Consider the following 25,259-nt stretch of genomic DNA (forward strand, 5'->3'; position numbering starts at 1 on the left):
CCAGCTCCAGCCCTCAAGACCCCTCGCTCCCCACCCTCTGGGGCCCAGCCCACCGCCCCAGGACCCCACCCCCGCCCCCCCCGGCCCGCGGGACCCTCAGGACCCCGCCTCCCGGGCGAGCCCCGCCCGCCGCCCCGCCGCCCCGCCGCCCCGCCGCCAAGCCGCCCCGGCCCGCCGCGCTCACCTCCAGGCGCAGGGAGGCCGCGCAGGCGCGCAGGAACTCGCGGATGTTGCTCAGGCACTCGCTCTCGCTCCGCGGCTCCGGGTAGACCTGCAACACACAGCGCGGGCGCTGAGCGCGGCGGCGGCGGGCCGCGCGGCCCCAAGCCTCCCGGCCGCCGCTGCGCTCACCCTCTTTCCTTCCTGCGGGCGGCACCAATCTCGGTCCCGGCCTCGCCCGGAAGTGGGCAGCGCCGGAAGTGACGCCGTCAGGCCGCGCCCCGGCCGGCGCGGGTCCCCGCTCGCCCCGCCGCGCCTCTCGCGGGCTCCCCGGCCAGCACGCCCCGCGCCCGGCCGGCCCCGGCGCGTCGACCAGCGGACGCCGCCCGCGCGGAGGGGCCGCGAGGGCGGCCGCGGCGGCCTGAGCGCCCCCGACCCGTGCGTCCTCACCTGGCTCATGGAGAGTGCGGTTTCTATTCTGCATGATCTGAAATGACCAGCAAGGTAAATGACGCGTGTTGGGTTAAAGTGCAGTGTTTTCTTTTCCCGAATACAGGCCGCGTGCTTCCGGACGATTAGCCCGAGCAGCCGGCGCCGACCCCGGCCCGAAAGCCCGCAAACCAGGAACGGCCAGGGAAGCCCGAGACGCCACAGCAGCCTGTCGCTTTTAAACTAAGGATCATTTGTAAATAAGAACCTTTCCGTCCTGAACCGCGTCCGAATCGGGCCTTGCCGTTTACACTCGCACATCATCGAGGACACTGGAGGCGTTTTGGCCTTCCGTCCTGTGGGGAGAGCTCAGCGCCCATCGGGCTGGCCTCCGGAGTACTGTGGATGCATTGCAGAGTGTCTGGGTCGTTTAAAATCACAGATTAAAACCGGGTATTCATAAGATGCCATAAGAGATCAAGTGAGGCTTGGAAAGTCCTGAGGAGAAAGGGCTAACATGTTTCCCTCCACGCCGAACAGAGTTATTTTTTTCAGAAGAGTAGAACAGCAAAACCAAAGCCGCCGCCTCATCCATTGTGCTCCTCTCCACCCTGGAAGAATTTTCCAAGATTATACACATATGTAGTTGATATCTGAATTTTCTTGTCATTCTAAATATTTGGAAAGGATGTAATTGACTCTGACAATGCCATTTTAAAATACATCTTTAAAAAACAAAAATACCCAATGGAATCTAAGTACAATAGAGATATGATTCCCATTCTCCATCTTAAGAAATGTCTGAAAAAACTCTCCTTTAAAAGGCAAACATTATTTTCTCCTGTAAGTCATTCCCAATCTATTCATCCCACAGAATTGTATGCTAATCTATTTTTATGCTTTAAGCCTTACTGATCACAGCATCTTTTTTTGCAAGAGACCATACATGTGTAACTCCAAAATAAATACTCATGGCACATTCACATTTATTGACAAGTACAGAGCAGTGAGAAACTAATTACTTTGTGTGTACATTCCCAGTAGGACCTGAAGAAGGCCATGATCCACTTTATTGTTAGTTCTCAAACTTTAAATGATGTCCTTTACACAGTCTAGGAACGATGTGTTTCGATTTTTGTACTTTTAGTTGGTGATTTTGCTGTTTTAAATGGCCTCCAAGCGTAGTGCTAAAGTGCTGTCTAGCATTCCGAAGCGTAAGAAGGTTGTGATGTGTCTTACAGAAAAAATACGTGTGCTAGATAAGCTTCGTTCAGGCCTGAGTTATAGTGCTGTTGGCCGGGAATTCAATGTTAATGAGTCAACAATACGGTACATCCATAAAAAGGAAGAAGAGATTCGCAGGTCTGTGCGTGAGGCTGCTCCAGAAAGTGCTAAAGTAACATCTGTAGTGCGTGATGCAGCCATGGAGAAGATGGAAAGGCAACTAAATTTGTGGATTCATGAGATGATGACCAACAAAAAAAGTATAGTGGACAGCATTGTTGTAAGGCTGAAAGCCAAAGAAATCTATAGTCATGTAACCCAGGGTCAAGAACATGTTAAACCCTTCTCAGCTAGTGCAGGCTGGCTTGCACGTTTCAAAAGACGATACAGCATGAAAAACTTTAAACTTGCAGTCGAGAGTGGTTCTGCACACCAGGAAGCTGCAGAAGAATTTAAAAAATATCTGTCAAGTATTATACATGAAAAGGGTTACGTTGAAGAGCAAGTTTTCAATGCTGATGAGACTGGCTTGTTTTACAAGAATGTTGGCAAACGAACTTATGTGATGCAAACAGCTTCCCAGGGTCCTGGTTCTAAATTACTCAGAAATCATGCAACCTTGCTGCTGTGTACCAATGCTAAGGGCGACTTTAAGTGCAAGCCCCTAATGGTGTACAGAGTCCAAAACCCACGTGCACTTAAAGGGAAGAACTTGAACTGTATGCCAGTCCACTGGAGATGGAACAGAAAAGCCTGGATGGCATCTGAAATATTCTGGGATTGGTTCCACAATTGCTTTGTCCCAGAAGTTGAACGCTATCTCCAGAGCAAAAACCTTGCCTTTAGGGTTTTATTAATTTTGGATAATGCCCCAGTTCACTGCCATGAAGAACTAGAAAATGCTCACCCCAATGTGGAAGTTCTTTTCCTGCCCCCAAATACTACATCTCTCATCCAGCCCCTCAATCAAGGCATAATAAAAGCTTTCAAGGCGCACTATATGAGAGAGCTGTACAGTAAAGCTTGTGAAACTCTTGCTGCCAATGAAGAAGCTACCATGATAGATTACTGGAAATCAGTGACTATCCGCAATGTTATTGATTATGTTGGCATAGCTTGGGATAACATCAAACAGGCTATTATCAATAACTGCTGGGAAAACGTTTGGCCAGACTCTGTGAAAACTTTTGAAGGCTTCGAAGGTGTTACAGAAAATATAAAGAATACTGTCAAAACCATAATGCATACTGCACAACAAATAAGTGGAGAAGGTTTCAGTGACATGAGGGAAGAAGATGTGGAGGAAATTTTGGCAGAGAAGGCAGTAGAACCCACCAACAAAGATCTGGAGGAGATGGCAAAAAATGGCATCAGAGTCAGTAATGAAAGTCAAGATAGTGATGACAGTCATCCCACGACTCCAAGAATTACTCCTCTTACAGCAGCCAAAATATCAGAATGGAATTCTGCCTTGGAAAAACTTTTCAGTGACATGGAAGAGTGTGACCCTGTGCTTGAACGCAGCCTCACGTTTAAGCGCCTCACCTCCACTGCATTCGTCCCTTATTCGGAAACACTTAAAGATCTGAGGAGAAAAGCCAGGCAGACAAAGCTGAAGCAGTTTTTCTAGCCAGTCTGAGGGAAAGCTGCAAAAGACAGAACTGGACCACAACATGCCACCTCATTGACACTTCCTCTCTTCAGAGTAAGTTCCACCAGTCTACCATTTGGTCTTAACAGGCAAGTCCAGTCTTCAGGTTAAGCCACACATCCTGCAGTACCACCTACAGTAAGGTGTTAACATTTTTATACGATTTTAAATGCCTAACTTTTGCTTAATGCTTTTTTCAGAACTTTATTTGCATTCCTATATTATAAAGTATGTGTTCACAGTACTGTGTTTACTGTCTTTATGAGTATTCTGTATGTGTACTGTGTGTATGTATGACTCAGTGAAAGAGTTCATCCAGTGCAGTCATGGCACAGCATATTATATATGCCATAATTGAAATCGTGTTTTATTATAAAGAGATTCTCTATACAGCTATTTCTAATATATATTAGTCATCTTTAAACAAAACATATAAAACACAGTCATGTATTAACTGATTGACAAAGTATTGTCACCAGACTCCAGCAGGAACCTAATCCTGTATCTCCCCTAGAAACACTGTCTCAGCCATGGAAAATTCAGTAATTGAGATAGTTTATGGAACAGATCTACCAAAAATAACAAGAATTTATTCTACACTTAAGATTTTTAAGCTATAAGGACCTCACTGTTAAGATTTTTCTTCTGACTTAACTATCATGAGTACACAAATGATAATAGTATACTATAGTTTTTGATAATTATTAAATATAAAAAAGCAAACTTAATTTGGAAATGTATATCTTAATGAGAAATATGGGACTTCCTCTTTTAATGAACTTATTTGCCTATGGACAATTATTTTCTGCTAGAATGAGATGTGATCCATCAGTGCTTTCCTGAGGTTTTTAATACACATGAGAAATTTTGTTCACAAAGATAAGCACATGGATGTGAAAGTAGTTTTATGATGTAACTTAATTCATTAAAGCTTTCTGAATTAGGAGCTGGGATGTAGCTCATTGGTGAGCACACCACCCCCACAGAGCACATACTTCTTAGAATGTGAGTTCATTCCCCAACACCTAAAAATAAAGCTGAAGCTTTCTGAATTGCATAGCCAGAGTTCAGATGTGACCTATCATAAATGTTTCTGAATCATCAGTTAATAACTTCACTAGTCTCCTTCAGTTTCTGTGAAAACTTAGTGTAAACCCCAGAATTGAAAAACTGTTCCTGACACCTCAATACCCTGGATATGTCTAGTTGTCCCTTTGTTACATGACCTTGAGGTTTCCATCTTGTAGCACCACACCATAAGAGGACAAGAAGTGGGTGAAAGGTCGGCCTTTTTGTGGGAAGTGAGAGAAGGGCTATTATGAAGAGGAGGCAGGACAGCCAGCTGCATGTGTGTACGCATGCAGGCCAACGGTCTGGAAATGGACTCCCTGGAAACTGTGTAGTGACCAGGAGTTGTTGAAGTCTTCCTATATGCAGACCTGGGTGCACATAGCTTACTACTTCAAAGAAGAGATGTGTTTGGAAAACTAGTATCAAAGAGTCAAAACACAGTAAGTAAGTAGTGCCTGGCTCTCTAACATGTCACCCAGGACAAGTCATTTGACTCCTCTGGGTCCATGCTCTTAAAAAAATACCCAAAGAAATCTAAGTATAATCTAGAGTTTTATAATACCTATTTTCCATCTTAAGAAATAAGGCTAACCGCCTTTCTCATGGAGGTGTTGGGAAAATCAGATGGATTAACAAACGATCAGCAATGTTTATTGAGCCTTAGCAGTTTATTGACTCCACAGCAGATCATGTTATAAGCACTACGAATGCAAAGCAGTGACACAAGGTCTCGACTCAGTAAGGCAAGAATACATGCACACTTGGAACCACAGAAACACCACTGATGGGGTAGGGCCAGAGGCCTAACCAGCACAAAAGGTGACCTCAGACCTGGTGGGTAAAGAAGCAAGTGAAACTGCATACTCAAATGTGACAGTTTTAAGCTGGGCACAGTGGTGTGCATCTTGATCTCAGCTACTGAGGAAGCTAGGTTAGATCACTTGAGCTAATGAGTTGAAGACTAGCCTGGGCAACATAGCTATCCAAAAAAAAAAAAAAAATGAAAGGTGTAACAGAAGTCCATGGTGTTTTCAAGGGCACCTGAAATCATGAGTGAAACTACATTGAAAAACAGTGGAGTATTATGAACAAGACAGGTAAAAACCTCTCCTTCACTAAAGAAGATGTACAAATGATCAGTGAGCACGAGGAAGTATTCTACATAATTAGTCATCCCAGAAATGCAAATTAAAATCGCAGCCAACACCGTACACCCACCAGAATGGGGCATGTAGAAAATGTAGACAATAGCAAATGTTGGCAAGACTGAAAAGCAACTTGAGAGAAAGCATAAATGTTATACCTGAAGAACTGGCAGTTTCTTGCCAAGTTAAACCCTAAGTTCCAGCAATTATTTACCCAAAAATGATGGAAACTCATCCACAAAATGCCACCTAAGGGCATTCACACAATCGACAAAGTCTTCACAACTGAAAGGAAGGGCTGTCCTCCATGTACCCTCTAGGACTCAAGTGACCATCAGCTCCATCCAATTTGCTTCCCAGAAGTTCTGTCCCAAATTCTCCATAATAAACTCCAGGTTTTTCCATTAAAAACTAATCAGGCCAAGGCAGGTTTCCAAACAACTGCAGTTTCCCCTAAAAATACAATGTTTTGCTTTTTGTTTTTGAGGAAGGGTGTGTCTGATGTGAAAATTGGCCACGAGATAATCTCTAAGTAATGCTAGGATCAAATTCTAGAAGCTCCCGCAGCTGCCTCCTGTATTCAACAGCTGCCCCAGACCAGGGACAGTCAACTCCACCAGCAGTCATTGCTAAGTGCCAATTAAGGCAGCTGCCTTCATCCAGTCAGATTTGGAAAGTGTTTAAAGAGTAAAAGCCAAGCACAGTGGCATACACCTCTAATCCCAGCATCTCAGGAGGCTGAGGCAGGAGGACCACAAGTTCAAGGTCTCAGCAACTTAGTAAGGCCCTAAGCAACTTAGTAAGACAGTATCTCAAAAAGGGCTAGTTATGTGGCTCAGTGGGAAGCATCCCTGGACTCAATCACCAGTACCAGGCAAAGAGTTTGAGGACAAACTGCTTGAGACAGGAGGACAGGAAGCATCAGCAAGGTAAATGAGTAAGCAGACCCGGTGCTTGCCTTAGCAACCAAAATGAAGAGGATGAAACTGCCAGAGCTCCATCTAACTCTCCACCAGTTCTGGTTCCCAGTGGCTGTCACTGCACAGTCTCTTATGTATGAAATTCCCTGCCTGCTTCCAGTCTCCAGTGGGATTCAAGAACCATTGGTGTGGAATAACATCAGAATCAACTGGAGTAACAGCTCTAGGTGGAACCCAAGAATTTGAACTTCTACCAAGTTCATGGGAGATGCCAATGACACCAGGACCAGACTTAGAGAACTAGTGGTACGTGTAGACTAAAAGTAAGAAAGCAGTGTTTCTCCCACTAGGAGAGTAACAACTTTCTGACCACAGAACAAAGGTCCCCAGGTCTCTGTCATCAACAGCCTCATCAACCAGCTGGAGAGGATCACTGCTTTTGAGCACCTGCATCCTGTCTGTGGCACTCATCATATGGCAAGACCTATTTGTGCACAGCTTAGCTCCCCATTAGACCTCTGCTCCCTAGTGGCAACCCACAGGCATCTCATATTAAATACTCAACCAAATAACCTAACTAACATGGTCACCAAAGTCACTTATCACAGAGTTCAGCCATTAGGAGGCCATGGCTAGGAAGTGAGGCACCTCCTGCTGAGTGGCACTGGCCATGGTTTGCTGATGTACCTCCACAGAGCTGGCTGTGTCTCACCCCAACTCTGCATTCAATAACATCACCTTGCAGCTTGAAATCAGCAAACACTGCACATCAGGACCTCCACCCCAGAGAGCCAGCCATGTGTCTCTACTAATCACTGCTCCCACTAGGGAGCTGCTCCTGCAGCTACAGCTTTCCCTAGCTCCAGTAGTCTGCTTTTCCCCACCAGGACCCCTGTACGCTTAGGGGTGTGGTGGCCTCCAAGGTGCTGCCACCTCTCTTAGCGGCTCTGCTTGTCCCTGCCCTCACTTCATACATGGTCTCATTAAACTCTCTCCAGCCTGTTTTGTGGGCCATCTGTGTTCTCCTGAGACCCTAACCTGCAGAGCTTCCTGGTGGCAGCTGAAAATAGAGCAGCATGTAATTCCAAAGACGGGAAACAATTCAGAAAGCAGATTAAATGGACTATAGCACTTCCACAAAATGAACCAACGACTATACAATTGCCAGGTTACATTAAGTGGGGGAAAAGGAATGCAGGCACCAGTGTGCACAGTATCTTTTGTTCAGAACGTATGTAGGTGTTCTGTTACCTGCAAGCATATGCCAGACACTGTCCACAGAGGCGACCCCCAGAGGGAAGGAATCGTGCCACATGCAAGTGTTGAGGAAAGATGGCAATAACAACTCCCAATCTAGCATTCTTCCCCTCCAGTCAACAAGCCTTGGTACAAAACAGTCCTCCAAGGGCCCACATCAGCGCACCAGAGTTCCTGCAGGGCAGAGCACCACTCTAGGCCAAAAGGCAGTGCTGGACTTGAAATCCTAAATCCACCTTTAGAAGTCTGCTTAGCATTTAATGGCTCGTCTAATGTTTAACCACAGGGTAGCCACTGCTCTCTCCTAGTTAGGCTCCCACAGTCTCCTTTTCTTCACAGTGCTTGGTGCACACTATGCCACAGGCCATGGTGTGGCATGAAGGGACATAGGTGAAAGGAGCTCATGTGGCCATCCATCCACTGGACGGTCTCCAAATCCATTGGAAAAGATATGAAGCAACAAGCAGAAAGTTCAAAGATCTGGTTGGTAAATATCAGATAAGTGAACTACTTCTCAAAAGCATATAGCCTACTAAACCAGTAGTTTACTGAACGACACTTAAAACTTTTAATAATGTATATTTTCTTTTGCTTGCTTTCTTCAACATACCCCCAACCCCAGCTCCTAGATGGAAGGCTAGTCACATAAAGAGAAACAAAGTTTTCCACTAGTTTGAAACTGGTCAAATTTACAAAGGGTAACATATACAAATGTACAGTCTCTACTTCCCAGCCTAAATTCAGATACACCAGAGACGTGACACATGGAGGAGACAACCAGGGCTGCATTGCTTAAATTAACTCACGTGTCCCCTGAGGCATGGTTCCCACAGACTCCAAAAGCATGTGAAGTCCTTCAGAGTTGGTGGCAACTGTCCCAAATTCATGCCAGTGCCAAAAATGAGTAAGAAATGTTTAAGGATAAAGCATCCCTCACATAACCTCAAATAAATCTCTCCACGTGCTGTATTTTGTTCTCCCAATAATGCTAGATAAACTCGGGCAGCTGCACGTTAGCAGTCAAGTGAAAACAACCTGGAAAGGGCAGAGGTGCTGCCATGGCTGGAGGTCAGCCCCTTGGTGATGCAGACACCGGGCAGTAGCACAGCTGGAAAGCCTGGCAGAAGTTGGTCGTGTTCCCTCAGTGGAAGATCCTGGTTCAGGAACACTGAGAACAGTACAAATTCATAAGAACTCAAATAAGTCTTGTCTTCAAAGTTTTATCTGTTCATTATGCACATCACCCTTTCTGCATCCATCCTCATGCTTGTGACTTAATTGAAAACGGCCCAAGCATTATAGTAGGCATTTTGTGAATCTGAGCCACTAATTCCTTGCTGCCTATGCTCCATTCTACTTTGCTTCTGATCCCTTAACATTGATTTTTGTCTCCTGCTGATCCCATCTGCTGCACTTCTAAAGACTCACTTTTGAAGGATACTGTGGAAACGGCCTATGGCCTCTAATGGAAGAGTAGGTCCTTGCTGTGTGTGCTGGTGGCAACAGTGTGAGGACCCTCCCGGAGAGGTGCAGGGAGGCCCACCATGAACACGCGCACCCAGGCTGACCAGGCACAACTCACACATCTGCCGTCTGCTCACCAACAACCCAGCATCCCACCTTGGATTGGGACACATCATGGGACATGGGAACATCCCTCCTCCAGCAGTCCCTGATGGCGAGCCACATTTACATTTTGTTCTCAGATGTCTGAAGGCTGCTGATGGCTGCCCCACCATTTCCTATTTGGTTTGCCTCGGCTACTCAGATTCACTTCTGAGGACCCTCCCCAACACTCCTCCACACACAGCAACACCAGCTGTTACTGGACACTCCAGGCTGTGCACAGTCTTTGTTCCGGTCCCTACCAGCTGAAGAACCTGTCTCTGCTTTTTAAACTGCCCAAGAAGCTGCCCTTCTAGCAAGGAGAAGCCTCAGAGCTATATTAGAGAAGACTGGACATGACCACCTGGGAAGAGTCCCATTTTGGTCTGTGTGTGTTTGAGAGATCACTGAAGGAATGCAGAGAGCACAGTACATTGAGGAGAGGAGCCAACGAAGCAAAAGGGGGAGCCCTTCACTAGGAAGAAACTTGACTAAGGGACAGCAGAGGACATTCAGGTGACAGCAGAGGACAGCAGGTGAGCCCTGCCACCGTGAGGAGAGCCAGGAGGAGGGTGAGAAGCAGCACTAGCCTAGGACACTTGCAGGCAGTAAAAAAACCCTGCAGGAAAGAATTTAGAGCCAATGGGACTTTCATATTATCAAGAAGTGTCCAAAAGCTGATGGGAAACTTAATTGCCACCCAAAACCCTATCAGCAGAATGTACTCTGAGTAAATAGAGCACGGTTGTCAAGAAGATGTGCAGCAGTCACACTTGGGGAAATCAAGTTTTAAAAACCACTTAGACAAACCGACAGTCGTTAGCTGAAGATAAGGCTGCCAGTATATACGAAGAAATCTGTTCGTGTTAGTACAACTGAGGTATCGCACTGCTTATTTACAGTTTGCCTGTCACATCACTCCTCTCCCAAATCCCTTAAAAGCTCCATACTTTTGCATGCAGAGAAAAAGTCAAGCCTGTGAGAGAATGAGAAGAGAAACCACAGACTGGGAGAAGGCATTTGCAAAACACACAGCCAAAGACTTGCATCCTAAATATACAAAGAATTCTTAAAAGTGAACTATAAGAAAAAAAATTTAATAGGCAAAAGAAGCCAGACATGGCAGTGCACACTTGTAATGCCAGCAACTTGGGAGGCTGAATCAGGAGGATCATAAGTTCAAGGCCAGCCTCAGCAGGTAGCAAGACCCTATCTCAAAAAATGAAAAGATTTGGATTATGGTTCTGCGGTGCAGCAGGCCTGGGTTCAATCCCCAGTACCACCAAAAAAAAAAAAAAAAAGATCTTAAGAGACAACAAAGAGGATTCATAGATGCCAGTGTGTTAGCATTCTGCTACTGAACAAATGCCAGAAATAAATCCGTTTATCAAGAGGAAGGGTTCATTTTGGCTCATGGTTGAGAGGTTTCAGTTCATGGTCATTTGACTCTTATTACTTTGGGGCCTGTGACAAGACAGAACCATGTGGCAGAAGGGGCCAGGGTCCCAGTACCCGCTTCAAGGACATGCCCCCAGTGACTTGACTTCCTCCCACTAAGGTCCCCCACCTCTTAAAGCTTCTATCACCGCTCAGCAGCACCACAGGCTGGGGACCAACCCTTCAACACATGGACCTTTGAGGGACACTTGACCAAACCACAATGCAAGTAAACATATGAAAAGATGCTCCACATTATACATCATCAGGGAAATGCAAACTAAAGTGAAGTATCACTGCGCACCTATTTAAATGAACAAAATCTAGAATGCGGCAACACCAGATGCTGGTGAGGATGTGGAACGACAGGAATTCACATTTGTGCAAGTATAAATACAAAATGGTACAGTCACTTTGAAAGGCAATGTGGTCATTTTGTATAAGCTAAACATAGTCTTATCACACAAGCCTGCAAGTATGCACCTTGGTATTTACCCAAATGAGTTTAAAAAGAAAAAACAAACTTATGTCCACACACAAATCTGTAAGCAGATGTCTTTACAGCCTTATTCATAATCTCTAATACTTGGAATTCACCAGAATGTGAATGGATAAACAAATAATGGTATGTCAAACAAAGGTTATTCAGTGATAAAAAAGAAATGTACCATCAAACCATGAGAAGACAGAGGAAGTTTAAGTGCATAGGGAAAGAAACCCGTGGGAAAAAACAATATGCTGTATGATCCCAACTATAGAACATGCTGGAAAAGACAGACCAGTAGTTGCCCAGGGCTGAAAGGAGGGAGGGTGATGGATGGGGAAGAGGATGTAGGGCACCGACACTGTGCTGCTATGCAATACTATAAAGTGGCCTGTATCACTGTATTGTCAGAATCCAAAGAATGTACAAGACGGAGCGAACCACAGTAGGAGCAGGGACTGTGGTTCATCACTGTCGTCTGAAGGTCCACTCGGACGTGCATGCTGAGACTCCACTCCCACTGCAGCGTTGAGAGGCAGAACCGTTAGGCAGGTGTGTGGCCATGCTCTGCCTTCATGCAAGGGTTCGTGGCATCATCGAAGGACTGGGCTCCAATCAGTTCGGCCTGATTTGTCCTCTCTCTTGAGTGCTTATTTGTCCTGCTATGTTATGGTGCAGCATGAAGGCCCTTACTGGATGGCCCCTTGATCTTGGACTTCCAAGCCTCCCACACCCTGAGCCAAATAAATTTCAACATTTGTCATCTCACCAGTCCATGGCACTGTTGTAGCAGAAAACTAGATGCTAATAATGAGTTTTATTCACCAGTTCTAACAGGTATATCACTCACACCAGATGTTAACAATTAGGAGAGCTGGTAGACACAGGGAGAGAATATGGAACTCTTTCTGCTCAACACTTCTAGAAACCAAAAGTAGGACTTTTTAAAAGTCTAATATTAATAAGCAAAAGCCCTCACAGTGGCCCACTCCCTTGCCACCTCCCTGACTATACCAGCTACTGCCACTCACAGTGGTTCTGCTGTTCCTGTACTTGCTAGCGACTCCTACCTCAGGACCTTTGCACTAGCGATCCCCTCTGCTGAAGCACCCTCCTCCCCTTGCTATGATCATCATCAAGTCTCTGTTTAAATGACACATCTCAGGCACCCTGGCCCAATGACCTGACCCACAGCTGCAATGCCGCCCTAGTGGCCACATGCCCCTACCCATGGTGCTTGCCTCCACAGCACTTGCCTCTGGAGAAGATGCTGTACAGTGTGCACAAGTGCTGCGTGTACAGATTCCTCCCCACGCCAGAGCTGTGCTCCAGGCAGGACTGCTCTGAACACACATCTCTTGATGGCACATCTGGCACCTGACAGGTGTCTGTTCAGTGGGTCAGTGAATCCAGGACACGTGCCTAGGCACTCTTAAGTACTGTAAGTCATTCGATCAAACCTACCGAAAGTGAAGAAGCAAAATGTGACGTGCAGTCACGGGGTATGGCTGAGACGTGTGTCACACAGCCGTCCTGTCACTGCACGTCAGAGTGCTGCACCAACTGAGACAACCACCATGCTGCACGGTGACATCACCTACGGGACCACTGTCGTGTGTGCAGTCTGTTGTTGACCAAAAAGCAGAGCATGTGACTAAACTGCTCTGAGAATGGAAGACGTGAGACAGCTATCCTGAGACTTGGAGATACAATCACTAGAAAAACAACAGAGAAAGTAAAGACTTGCTTTACTTTTAGACCGTGATCCAGAATGACATACATACACCCTGTCATACCCCCCTGCTTGAGGCCAGCTGCCCACCTGCTGCCCAGCTCTCCCAGGACTGCCCACATACAGGACCAGGGCTCAGCTTTCTCTGTGTGTGCATCAGAACACCAGTCCAGCGAGTGCTGCCCAGAGGAGCTCTGGTTACATCGCGTCTCTATCACTAAGGAAAATCTCTGGCTCCCAGCTGGGTCTCCTCAACCAGCTGGCCTGCCCCCTCGAGCCTGGCCCAGCTCCTGTCATTCACATTTCATGCAGCCATCCCTAACATCTGCCTGTTTATAAGGCACCATTATATTTGTTTCCTAAGTTTCACAAGGGGGCTCTAGGACTCACGTGACGCTGCTATTTCAGAGATGAGAAACGGAGAAACTCAGACAGAGCTAGGGAGAGACAGACAAAGAAAGAAATAGGCAAGAGAAAGAGGGAGAAACAGACACAGAAAAAGGAGGAGGGGGAGGGGTGAGCAAGGGCAGCTGCTGACACTGCACACATGCCATTGCTGACGAGTGTCCTGCCAGTGTCACTTCAGGGGCGGGCTCAGCTCAGCAACTTGCTGCTTTCCTCGTGTTTCTTGGGCCTAAGTTCTCCATCGGTGCTGAGCACATTCATGCTGTTTCCTTAGTTGGCTGATTCTGTCTTCTGTCCTCTCCACTCTTGTCTCCGACCCATCCAGTGAGTGTCACTTCAGTGACTCTGTCCTTCAGTTCTGTAACTTCCACCAGGTTCTTCTTTATGGTTGTTTCTTTGCTGAGAAGGTCTACATTTTCATCAGCATCCCCCCTCAAAGCCACCGATAGTGCCTGCTTGGCCTGCTGTGTGCTCAGCCCCAGCGCCACCCCTGGGGGAACACTGCTCACAGGGCCTACACAACCTCCACATGGAGCTCCCATGTCCACCAGACTCCATTCTTCCCATGCCAGATACAGTGTTTTCTTCTGTGACCAGACTTGGGGCAAGAAATTGTCAAAAGTGTCAAATGTTTTCTCCAAATATGATTTAAACATGGACTCTCAATTGACAACTGAATGGAAAGCACCAATTGGAGTGACTTCCTCAGCAAGTCTTGGGGTTGAATGGAAGGACAGTGATCCCAATGGCAGTTTCAGACTTCAGGGAACCGTGGTAGCCTGGTGAAGGACAAACTCCCCACCTCTTGGAGGCAGTGTCAGGAGTGGCAGCCAGCTCAACACCACGAAATGAAATGTGTCCTGAAGGAGCAATGGTAGCTGGCGTGGTATGAACTGGCTGCCCAGGCTGCTCCCTAGGACTCCTCCCTAGGGTTCTTCCCGGGGGCTGCTCCCTAAGGTTGCTCTCTGGGCGCTATTCTCTGAGGTTTCTCCCTGAGGCTGCTCCCTCACTCCATAGCCCAGCCACAGGGTTAATCCACATTTTCCTGAAGATAACTAACTATACCTAGCTCAGGGTCTGCTTTATTCCTAGGGAATTTGTAGTGATTCGCGTCTGGTTAAGTCACAGCTGCTCCCAACCCTGATGCCAGTGCTTCACGGGTGTCTTGACGCCTCCAGCTAAGTCTCGTTTCACCAGACCTTGGCCAAAACTCCTGAGCTTGGTTTCACAACAAAGATCATGTTGCTTTTCTGTTTAAGAATAAAACTTCTGTGCAGATGGGAATGCCAACTTTTCAGATAAATTCCAAGTCCTCTCCCAACTGATGGGGGACTTTTTCTCCCGTCTTTCTGCTCTATGTTTAGATACTGCAGACCCAGAGGGAAGCAGACCTTGGTGATGCGCTGCCTGAACTGAGAAGGCCCTGGCCGGGAAACACACAGCTGTGAGAGCCACCTGTAGAAGATCCCCTGGGAACACAGCTGGGCCTGGGCACAGCCCTGCCAGGGGCCTCTCCCCAGGCTGGGTCCCCTGGACCTTCAGCATCAGCAGTCCCTCAGACCTCAGCAGGAGACAGCTTCTCCACCAGCCTAGGCCTTCTGCACGAGCAGCTGAGTGTGGAGACCAGCTCTGAATCTGCAGATGAACTGGAGGCCACCAGACCACCTAGCCCAGGTGAACAGATGGAAGGGCCCCACGACTTGACAAGTGAAACACACGTACACTAATATCACTTGCTTTTGTTTTTCTGTTTGCTATGGTACTGGGCATTCAGCCCAGGGGCACTCGATCCCTGAGCCACATCCCCAGCTCTGTTTTTTAATTTCATTTTGAGACAGGGTCTCACCAATTGCCCAAGCTGGCCTCAAACTTGGGATCCTCTCGTCTCAGCCTCTACGTTACTGGGATTACAGGTGTGCGCTACCATGCCTGGCTCACTGACATTTTAATATACCATGCTGCCTCTGTCCAGAGCAGCAGGAAAGCCAGTCCAGCCAACATTTTCAGCCCAAGGGCTCCCTAACAAGATGTGCCTGCCACACTTTCCCTCAACATCCTTTAGTGGCTCCCAGAAACCCCCTCCCATCAGCCTCTCAAAGTGTTACCAAGGAAAACCTAGATAAGCCCTCAAGCTTCACTTGCTCTTAACTAACTTAAAAAGAACTAATTTTGGAGGTACTGTACAAGTCTCCCACTGGCTCTGCTATAGCCACCTCTGACATGTGGCTCCTAATGATGATGGTTGCCTAGGTTACTCTTAAGGGATCTCAAGGCTGCCTTTGCTGGTAACACCAGCTCTTCATTGGGCCTGTGACATCCCTCAGGTGACTGGAATGGGGTGCAGAGGTTTAGCATCTGCCTTCATGTCATGTCTGTCTTTGTTGCCTTAACTCTGCTCAAGTTCTGCTTAGCTCTGTGCACAGAACTGCTGAACATTAGAGGCATGTTCTCTCCAGCAATGTAATAAAGGGTTAACTTGACCTACACTTGCCTAGTCTTCCTCACTGAAAGCATCCACCACCACAGTGGCACACCAGTCACCTTCCTCCCCGCCTCCTGCATAGCACCTCTCCTGTGGACACCCCTCCTAAGTCTCCTGGGACCATGGGTACTGCCAGCTTATCCATTTCCAAGTTTCCCTAACTGGGTCTGGCCCCACATGGTAGCATCACAACTGCCCATGAGAAGTCTCGCCACTCCAGCTTCTGATTCCCCAGTGCATGATCTAGTCCAGGTGTCCTGCAGGCTCTCACAACTCCACACAAAGACACCTCCAAGTCACAGAAGCCATTCACAATCCCACACGCCAGCCCAGGCCACATGCAGGCTTCCTGCAGAGGTGACCCTGCACCTCTCCTGCTGTGCAGCCAGAGACTTGGGGGTGACTCCAGAGGCCTTTCCCAGGTCAACCTGCCAAAAGCCCTGTGACCTTCCTTCCTGGAACCTCTCTCAATTCTGTCCTCATCTCTTCAACATACCTGATCCACTCCCAACAGCTTTCTTTTTTTTTTTTTTTTTTTTTTTTTTTGAGTATGATCGTTATTTTTTTTTATTGTAAACAAATGGGATACATGTTGTTTCTCTGTTTGTACATGGCATAAAGGCATACCATTTGTGCAATCATAAATTTACATAGGGTAATGTTGTTTGATTCATTCTGTTATTTTTTCCCTTCCCTCCACCCCTCCCACCCCTCTTTTCCCTCTATACAGTCCTTCCTTCCTCCATTCTTGCCCCCCTCCCTAACCCTAACTCTAACCCTAACACTAACGCCTCCCCCCCCATTATGTGTCATCATCCACTTATTAGCGATATCATTCGTCCTTTGGTTTTTTGAGATTGGCTTATCTCACTTAGCATGATATTCTCCAGTTTCATCCATTTGCCTGCAAATGCCATAATTTTATCATTCTTTATGGCTGAGTAATACTCCATTGTATATATATACCACAGTTTCTTTATCCATTCATCAATTGAAGGACATCTAGGTTGGTTCCACAATCTGGCTATTGTGAACTGAGCAGCTAAGAACATTGATGTGGCTGTATCTCTGTAATATGCTGATTTTAAGTCCTTTGGGTATAGGCCAAGGAGTGGGATAGCTGGGTCAAATGGTGGTTCCATTCCAAGTTTTCTAAGGAATCTCCACACTGCTTTCCAGAGTGGCTGCACTAATTTGCAACCCCACCAGCAATGTATGAGTGTACCTTTCTCCCCACATCCTCGCCAACACCTGTTGTTGCTCCCAACAGCTTTCTGCCAACAATCCTATCAGATTTTCTACACTGGGCCTGGAGCATTGTTTTCTAAACATGAAGCTGGCCATATTATTCTCCCCTTAAAACCCTGGGAAAGCATGAAAGCTTTATGAACAACTGGCCACCAGGCCCTCTGCTGCCTGCCCTGCAATCCCTCCTGGCATCCTTGTTCAGTCCTAGACAATCCAGGCCTCTCTAGGGCACTCCCAATACACCAAGAATGCCCGAGCCAGGCCTGGCAGGAGCCCTGTGTAGTGCATGGACACCCCTCCTCCATTACAGACCCCATCCACTAGAGCTTGACTCAGAGGCCACTGCATTGATATGAGCCTGCCCTAAACCACGCCCGCCCCATCTGCCAAGGTCAGCAAGTCCCTTAGCTGCACGTCTAGAAATCCATTTCTCACCTTCAGACACGTATCACTCGGGACACAATCATTCATCTCGTTTCTTTAATGCACCATTAGGTTACTTTTGCAAATTATTAAATCTCCAAGGCCAAGCATGATTCTTGGAATACAGTAAACACCCAATCAAGATTTGATGAGAAAATAAATGAATAGATAAACAGATGAGTCTCTGGCAATAAATCCCTTTCCCCATAAAATTTAAGTGCACTATACATGTTTTCTAGAATCACGATTAAGTTCAAAAGTAGAAGACAGCCAGTAAGAGGAGTTAAAACACCATTACACCAACAAAAACAATCATGACAGGGCAGAGACTGACTGAGGCCCCACCAACACACAACGGCCTGCTGGTCTTTCAGGGTGCAGTTGATGAGCACCCACATGAGTGTGCTAACGAAACCCTCACGAGGTCAATGACCACATCTGCTGCCCCTGGCTTTGCAATCACCTCCTCCATCCCAGGTCCCCAAGCAAGGCCTGGCCCACATCGCTGAGATACCTCGCATCTTCTGGAGGCTTGCTCAGCAGAATCACACATGGTGTACTCTGCTCTAGTTTCTGTCATCCAGCATAATGTTGGGGCTCATCCAATGCTCTGGGCTATTCTCCCGTCCACAGTAAGGATACACCACAATTTATCATTCGCCAGCTGGAACCATTTGCTCGTTCCTACTTTGTGGCTATTAAAAATAAAACTGCTGTGAACATTTGTGTGCAAGACTCAATACGGACACACACCACTTTCTTGGGCAGGTACCTAAATGGAAAGGCTGAAACTTTTGTTAGATGGATGTTTAGTGTTTTAAGAAAGCAATGATCTGTATTCTGAAGTGCCATCTGATTTTACATTGCCACCAGCAGCGAGTCCAGCCCCTTCCTGACTTTGCCCACACTTGGCATGATGGCTTTTCCCAGCAGCCGTGGTAGCAGGTGTGTAGTGTGCAGCCCTGTCTCACTAGGGCTTCACCACTAATGGAGTCAAGCTTCTTCTCATGTGCTGATTTGCCATCTTGATATCTTCTTTGGTGAAGTGTCTGTTTGAGCCATTTATTTCCTTTTTAAACTGAGTTGTTTGTTTCCATATTGAGGTCTAGGAATTCTTTATGTATTCTGATACAAGTTCTTAAATACACATATGATCTGCAAATATTTTCTCCCAGTCTATGTATCATCTTTTCATTCTCTTAACAGCATCTTTCAAAGAACAGAAGTTTTTCCTTTTGATTAAGTCCAATTCATCAGCTCTTTTTTTTACCTGGCCAAAGTTACAAATGTTTGCTCTTGTGTTTTCTTCTGGAAGTTTATTGTTTAGTCTTTACATCTAGATCTATGATTCATTTCAAATTAACTTCTGTATGCTGGGCACACATAGCCTGGAGTTCATTAAGATACAGTTTCTGATTATTCTGGTACTGTCACTGAAGACAGTGTGCTTTAAACAGGGCATGCTTCTGCACCTTTGCTGAAAGTCAGGTGTCTTTTGTGGGTCTATTTTTGGACTCCATTCTGTCCTTTAGATTTATTCCTCTGTCTTACAGGCCAGTGCCTCAATTACTGGAAACCACATCCTCCAACCTTCTTCCTTCTCTCAGTTCTTGTGACTATCCCAGGTCCTTTGCATCTTCATATATATTTAGAATTATGTTAAGCAGGGTGCGGTGACACACTCATGTAATCCCAGTGGCTCAGGAGGCTGAGGCAAAAGGATCCCAAGTTCAAAGCCAGCCTCAGCAAGGCCCTAAGCAACTTAGACCCTAAACAACTTAGCGAGACCCTGTCCAAAAATAAAAAAGGGTTGGGGTTGGGGTTCAATGGTTAAGAACCCCTAGGTTCAATCCCTGATTTAAAAAAAAGAAAAAAGAAAAAAAGAAAGAGAGAGAGAGAAAAGAAAGAAAAGAAAATCATTTGCCAAGGTCAAAAAACACAACACTGGGGTTTTGGTGGTGCTTCTCTTGGAGTTGTAGGTCACTGTGGGTCCGGATCTTAGCGCCAGAGAGACTTCTGACTCAATGCTGCCTCCCTGCGTCTCAGCTCTTCTGCCATGTCGCCCGTGAGCATTTGGCCTCTAGAGCACACATCTTTCTTATTGTTGTCAGATTTATCCTCAATCATTTCTCTTTTCTTGCTTTTCCTTTTGCTCTTGTAAATGGTATTTTTATTTCGTTTTCTGATCATTTTGCTATATATAAAAATTGCTTTTTTTCTTTCTTCATTTCACAATTGATTTTTGTATATTAATCTTATGTACTTCAACCTTGCTAGCCTCATCTAGTAATTCCAGTGTCTACTTTGCAGATTCCATCCGATTTTCTGCATAGTATTAAGAGCAGGTTGTGGCTTCCTTTTCAACCTTGATACCTTTGATTTCTTCTTATCTTTCCTCAGTTATCCAGTGTGAGACTGAACATCCTGGTTCTGCTGTCTGTCTCAGGGGGAAGGTTCCACCTTCCACACTAGGTGCTGCCAGCTTCACCAGGAATGGATGGTGGGTTTTATCAAGTGCTTTTTCTGCATCTACTGAAATAATCCTGTAGTTTTTCTCCTTTAATCTGTTAATATCATAACTTATACTGGCTGATTTTCAAAAGAGAAACCAACTTTGCTGTCCTGAGATCAATCCCTCTGGGTTATGATGTATTACCCTTTTCATATAATGCTCAATTTGATTAAGTTTTACACCTATGTTCATGGAGTTATTGGTTTATAATGTCTTTCTTACAATGTCTTTGCCAGTTTGTTTCTTTTTTCTAAATCAGGATAAGGTGAACTCCATAGAAAGAGTTAAGAAATATTCCCCCAGGTCCAATATTTTAGAAAAGACTGTTGAACTGCTTTTATTTTTCCCTTAACATTCAGCAAAATTTACCAGGGAAGCTATCCGGCCTGGAATTTTCTTTATGAGAGGTTTTTACCTACAAATGTGATTTCTATAGTAGACAGGACTATTCTAGGTATCCACTTCTTCTTGAGTGACTTTGGCGGTGTGGGTTTTCCAAGGGATTCGCCATGTCGTTCGCACTGTGGAACTCACTGGGACACAGACGACACGCTCGTTACCCTCTGCTGCAGCAGCATCTACAGCCACCTGTGCGTCAGGCATCTGCCTTCTCTCCTTCCCCATCAGTCCAGCAAGACGCTTGTCAATTTTACTGACTCTTCCCAAAGATCCAGCTCTTGGTTTTATCGATTTTTCTTAGGAATGTTCTTTCACAGACTTCCTTCCCTTTCCTTATTATGCTTGCTTCTTCCTCTGGGTGCAATTTGCCCTCGTTCTACCCATTTCTTGAGGTGGAAGCTCCATCGCAGATGACTAAAGACTGGCCCTGGCTGAGGTGAGCAGAGTCTCCCTCCCGGAACACTGCGCCACAGTTCACAGGCCACGAGCTGAACCCACGCTTGCTGCTGCCCGACTCAAAGCCCAGGGTCACAGAGATATGTGCTTATCAGAGGTGCAGCGACAAACCCTCCTCCTCCATTTACCACCGATTAATAAAGCTGGAAAACACTCAATCCTCCATCTTCTTCTCCTGCCACTTCAAAATGTGGCCTCTGTGGTGCTTTCTGGAAGCCTGACCTTTGACACAAGTCTGTAAACAATTTGACCAAATGCTATTAATAGAGCCTGTTTCCAAAAGAAACAAAAATACATTTAAAATAGCAATAAATGTAACCATAACATTAGTTTCCACTAGGAGAAATTAGTTACCAGCACCAGTGTGTCATGGAATTAATTATATAATCACAGATCTTAAATAAGGTAATTCTTTCAGCACACAGAAAAACCAGAGAGATCACTCAGGAAAACTGAGGGAAGGCTGGAGGAAGGCCGGCTGTTCCAGGCAGCCTCCTGTTCCTCCTGATGCACCCACGACGGAGGCAGCTGGAGCCAGAAACCTTCCAAAACTCCTAATTTTCTGTCAAAATCACTGTAACATTCTCCCTTAAATTGAGTGTCAGAGTCATAAGTCTTTTGGCATGTATTCAGAAAGCAACTGACTTTTTCAGAAAATCTGTGTCTCTAACCAAAGGCTTCTGAAACTCTGCTAACTATAAATGGACACTTAAAAGTCCCTTACGAACTTGAACTCCATCAAGGACAAGAAAGTGGTGGAACGTCCCTGGTGCAGGCACTTAGTAGTGAGACCCTCAGAACTAAGGAAGAAAGGCCATCGCAGGCCTCAGCACTCACAAACCTTCTAAAGGGGGCCCTTCTAGGGCTGGGGAGGTAGCTCAGTGGGTAGAGTGCTTGCCTTGCATGCACAAGGCCCTGAGTTCCATCCCCAGCACCACAAAAAAATAAATAAAGTGGGCCCTTGTAAAGAAGCATCCTAGGAAACAAAATAGCAGAACATCCTGTGGGAACCAGACTTGGGGACGAGAGCTGCAAGCTCCAAGCCTGAGGCCTGAGCACTTTCATACACACTGGAAGCCTCCACTGCGCTCACATCGCTCACATTTTTTTTCAGGGTCTGATGTAACATTCTTCAGAGCAAAGACAGGAATATTATCAGCCCCTTAAAAAGAAAACTGCCGGAGTGTGGTGATGAAGCTCTGAGTGCCACACCATGCAGCAGGGGCCAGCCAGGTACAGACAACTCGCTCGGCAGGATCGCGGGATCGCAGTCAGGAGAGGAAGGCAAGCAGGGCACACGCGTGGTCTCTGTCCAGGCCTCGGGGAGACGCACCTCGCCCTGGCTCTCCTCCATGCCCTCTCCCCTCGTCCTGGGCCTCCCTGTCCGCATCCCACGGCAGAGCAAAGCTCTAGGGGTCCCTCCAGAACACCAGGAAACACCAGCAGCATCTCAGCAGTGCCAGCCCACCCGCACCCCAGCTGCCACATGAGGTCAGCACACAGGCCTCGGCCACCCGCCCGGCACTCCTGGCCATCCTGCTGCCATCCAGGCAGGAGTCTGAGACGCAGTCTCTGGGGAAAAGTGAAGGAGGCAGCCTAGGACTTGTGGGTTAGGGCTTGGAGGAGCACCAAGGCCAGCAGGTGTCCCTGAGGGACTGTGGCCCTTGCCGGGGCCTCAGAGTGACTGCCCCTCAGGCACGAGGCCCACCCAGCCCACTGGTGAGCAGGTGACCTGCTCTTCAGCCTTCAGCAGGGATCTGAGCAGTCTCCAATCTGGAAGCCGAACTCCAAAAGAGACAGCATTCAGGGCCACAGAAAAGAGGCAGGAGGTGTCCGTCAGCACTGGGAGGGACGGGCCCGGGCTGGCGCAGGGACAGAGCGCTCACCTGGCTCGTGCGAGGCCCTGGGTTCCACCCTCAGCACCACGTAAAAATGAACTAATGAAATAAAGGTATTGTGTCTGTCGACAACTAAAATAATATTTTTAAAAAAAGAATTGGGAGGGACAGAAACATTCAGAGAGAAAAGGAAAGGAAGGGAGGGAGAAAAAGAAACGAATTTTAAGAAACAAGGACACCTAGAAATTTAAAAATAGTAGTCAAAGTAGAGACAAAAACAAAAGAAATCAGTGGAAAATTTAAAAGTAGGAGAAACAGGGTTTTCTGGGAGGGGGTACACTCTACTACTGGACACAGCCGGTCCAGGCTGCTGGGGGCAGCTGGGCCAGGACAGCCTCTCCAGGAGCCAGCTCTTCTCGGCCTGGCCCCACGGCCCAGCTTCCGGGCCCGGGCTGCGTCCTCTTGGTGGGGCAGGGTCTGAGAATGGTGGAAAGTCTCGAGGCCTCCAGGCCTGGTACAGGCTGCTCCAGCCGCTGGAGTCAGACCAGCTGGGATCCAAGAAGGAAGCCAAGAGGCTGGGATGGGGGCAGCGATGGAAGGGATGGCAGGTGGGCAAGCTGAGCCACTTCGTGCTGGGCCACTCCCTCCTCCACTGAGTCCCAGGAGGCTGTCTCCTACCCCAGGACCACTGCCCTCACAGTCCTGGGAATGCTACTTAGACTGCGGGCACGACTCACCCGACCAGACAACTGCTTCAGCCAGCCTGTCTGCGGGCCAGGAGTCTGGGCTGGGCGACCTCTGCCTCCCTTCACACTGACTCACTTCACCCTGAAGACCCTGCTTCCTTATGGTGGGAGAGGCACTCCAGCGCGCAGGCAGGTGTGTGGATATCTCCCTGCGCACGGCGCACCCCGGCATGCAGTAACAGGAACCCACAGACCCACTGATCCAGTTGAATGAACTTTTTTCTTTTCTTGCAGTACTGGGGATTGAACCCAGGGGTACTCTGCCACTGAGCCACACTCCCAGCCCATTTTAATTTTTATTTTGAGTCAGGGTCTCCCAAAGTTGCTCAGGCGGACCTCCAACTTACAATCCTCCTGCCTAAAGCCTCCTGAGTAGCTGGGATGACAGGTATGCACACTGCCCTCAATCAAAATAGGTGTGTTTGAAGCAGCCCCTCCTTCCTGTGCTACAGACAACCCCAGACACACACCACCCTGCAGAGGGGGCTGAGAGGCACCAGTTTGGCTCATAAAACATCAAGAGTTCAGAAGGAAAGTCGAAAGCACAAAAGCATTGAGAGGCAAACTCCCTAAGCTAATCCTGCACACCTAAGGGAGGGGGCAAGCTGCTGGGGGCAGCCGCAGAGGAGGCTGGCTGGGCCTCCCTTCCCATCTGGCACTCCGGCCTCTGACCTGCATGAAACCTTATACGAATGAAACCTGAGTGCCCAGGCTCCACCCTCCGGCCCCTCCAGCCTCCACAAGCCCAGCAGCTGTGCCTTGACCTGGCACTGACCAGGGATGTCTGCCGGTGGGGAGGGAGCTACGAGAGTCTGCTGTGAGAATAAAGCGACATTCCTGGATCTGAATGGCTCAAAGCACAGCTTAGCACTTTCCAAACCCAGTGGAAAAGTTTTCAGTGTCAATTGATAAAATAATAGAATAGTATGTCTTCTCATTGACCGTGGGAACACCCTATTGCCCCAACAGGCCATTCCACCAGCAGATAGCATTCATCTCATTCCTAGAGGAGGAAACAGACTCAGAGAAGGCAGGCAGATTACTTGAAGTCACACAGCAAATAACTGCAGCAGTGAAGTCAGGTCTATCCAACCCTGGAAGACAAACAAGGTCTTCAGGTAGGGACCTGTGGTTTAAGGACCACCAGTCCCTGGCACTGCATGAGGCAGAGTTGTGTGATCAAAGGAATGGCATGCCCTTGCCACCCTCGGCCTGCAGTGATGGATGCCAGGGGCAAATCTCCCGCACCTGAGATTCAGTCTCAGGAGCTGAAAACATCCCATGACAAGAACAGCCCACCCCACTCCAGCTCCGTCTGCCATGTTTACAAGACTCGTCGCCTCTGCGCACTGAGGTGAGCCCACCGAACGTCTGCATGGCTCTTTAGTTGCCATTCAAACACACGTGTGTATGCCTCTTGGTACACGGGAAGCTCAGCCACGCCATGACAGGGAAGCCCCAGGAGCCAGAGCCGGACTGCTGCCCCATGGGGTGTCCCGTCCTCCAACAGCAGCAGCGCACGGGCCACGTGCAGTTTCCAGAGGCCCAGGACAAGCAGAGGTGGGCTCTGCAGGACAACACGAGCCCCTGCCAGGTGCCTTTGGGGCGTCCCTGCAGGGAGGGGCTGGGCACGCTT

At 47.5% G+C, this 25,259-nt stretch overlaps 1 protein-coding gene and 1 long non-coding RNA gene across 6 annotated transcripts in view; one reads left to right on the forward strand and one right to left on the reverse strand.

The window, feature by feature from the left end:
- Arhgef7 (Rho guanine nucleotide exchange factor 7) overlaps positions 1-25,259 on the reverse strand; it is a 132,712-nt gene that overhangs the window by 102,252 nt on the left and 5,201 nt on the right. For 4 of the 5 annotated variants that reach the window (XM_047552850.1, XM_047552852.1, XM_047552853.1 and 1 more), the window contains exon 2: positions 185-271. In XM_047552850.1, the coding sequence (XP_047408806.1) occupies positions 185-271 (87 nt within the window). Of the gene's footprint in view, positions 1-184; positions 272-351; positions 395-25,259 lie in introns of those variants that run through there. The other variant, XM_047552855.1, reaches the window with a different exon arrangement.
- Positions 198-15,999, forward strand: LOC124984800 (uncharacterized). The gene is made up of 2 exons (XR_007108750.1): positions 198-663; positions 14,884-15,999. It is a non-coding gene; the product is annotated as an uncharacterized LOC124984800 (long non-coding RNA).

This window comes from Sciurus carolinensis, chromosome 5 (genome assembly GCF_902686445.1).
Source record: "Sciurus carolinensis chromosome 5, mSciCar1.2, whole genome shotgun sequence".
NCBI lineage: Eukaryota > Metazoa > Chordata > Mammalia > Rodentia > Sciuridae > Sciurus > Sciurus carolinensis.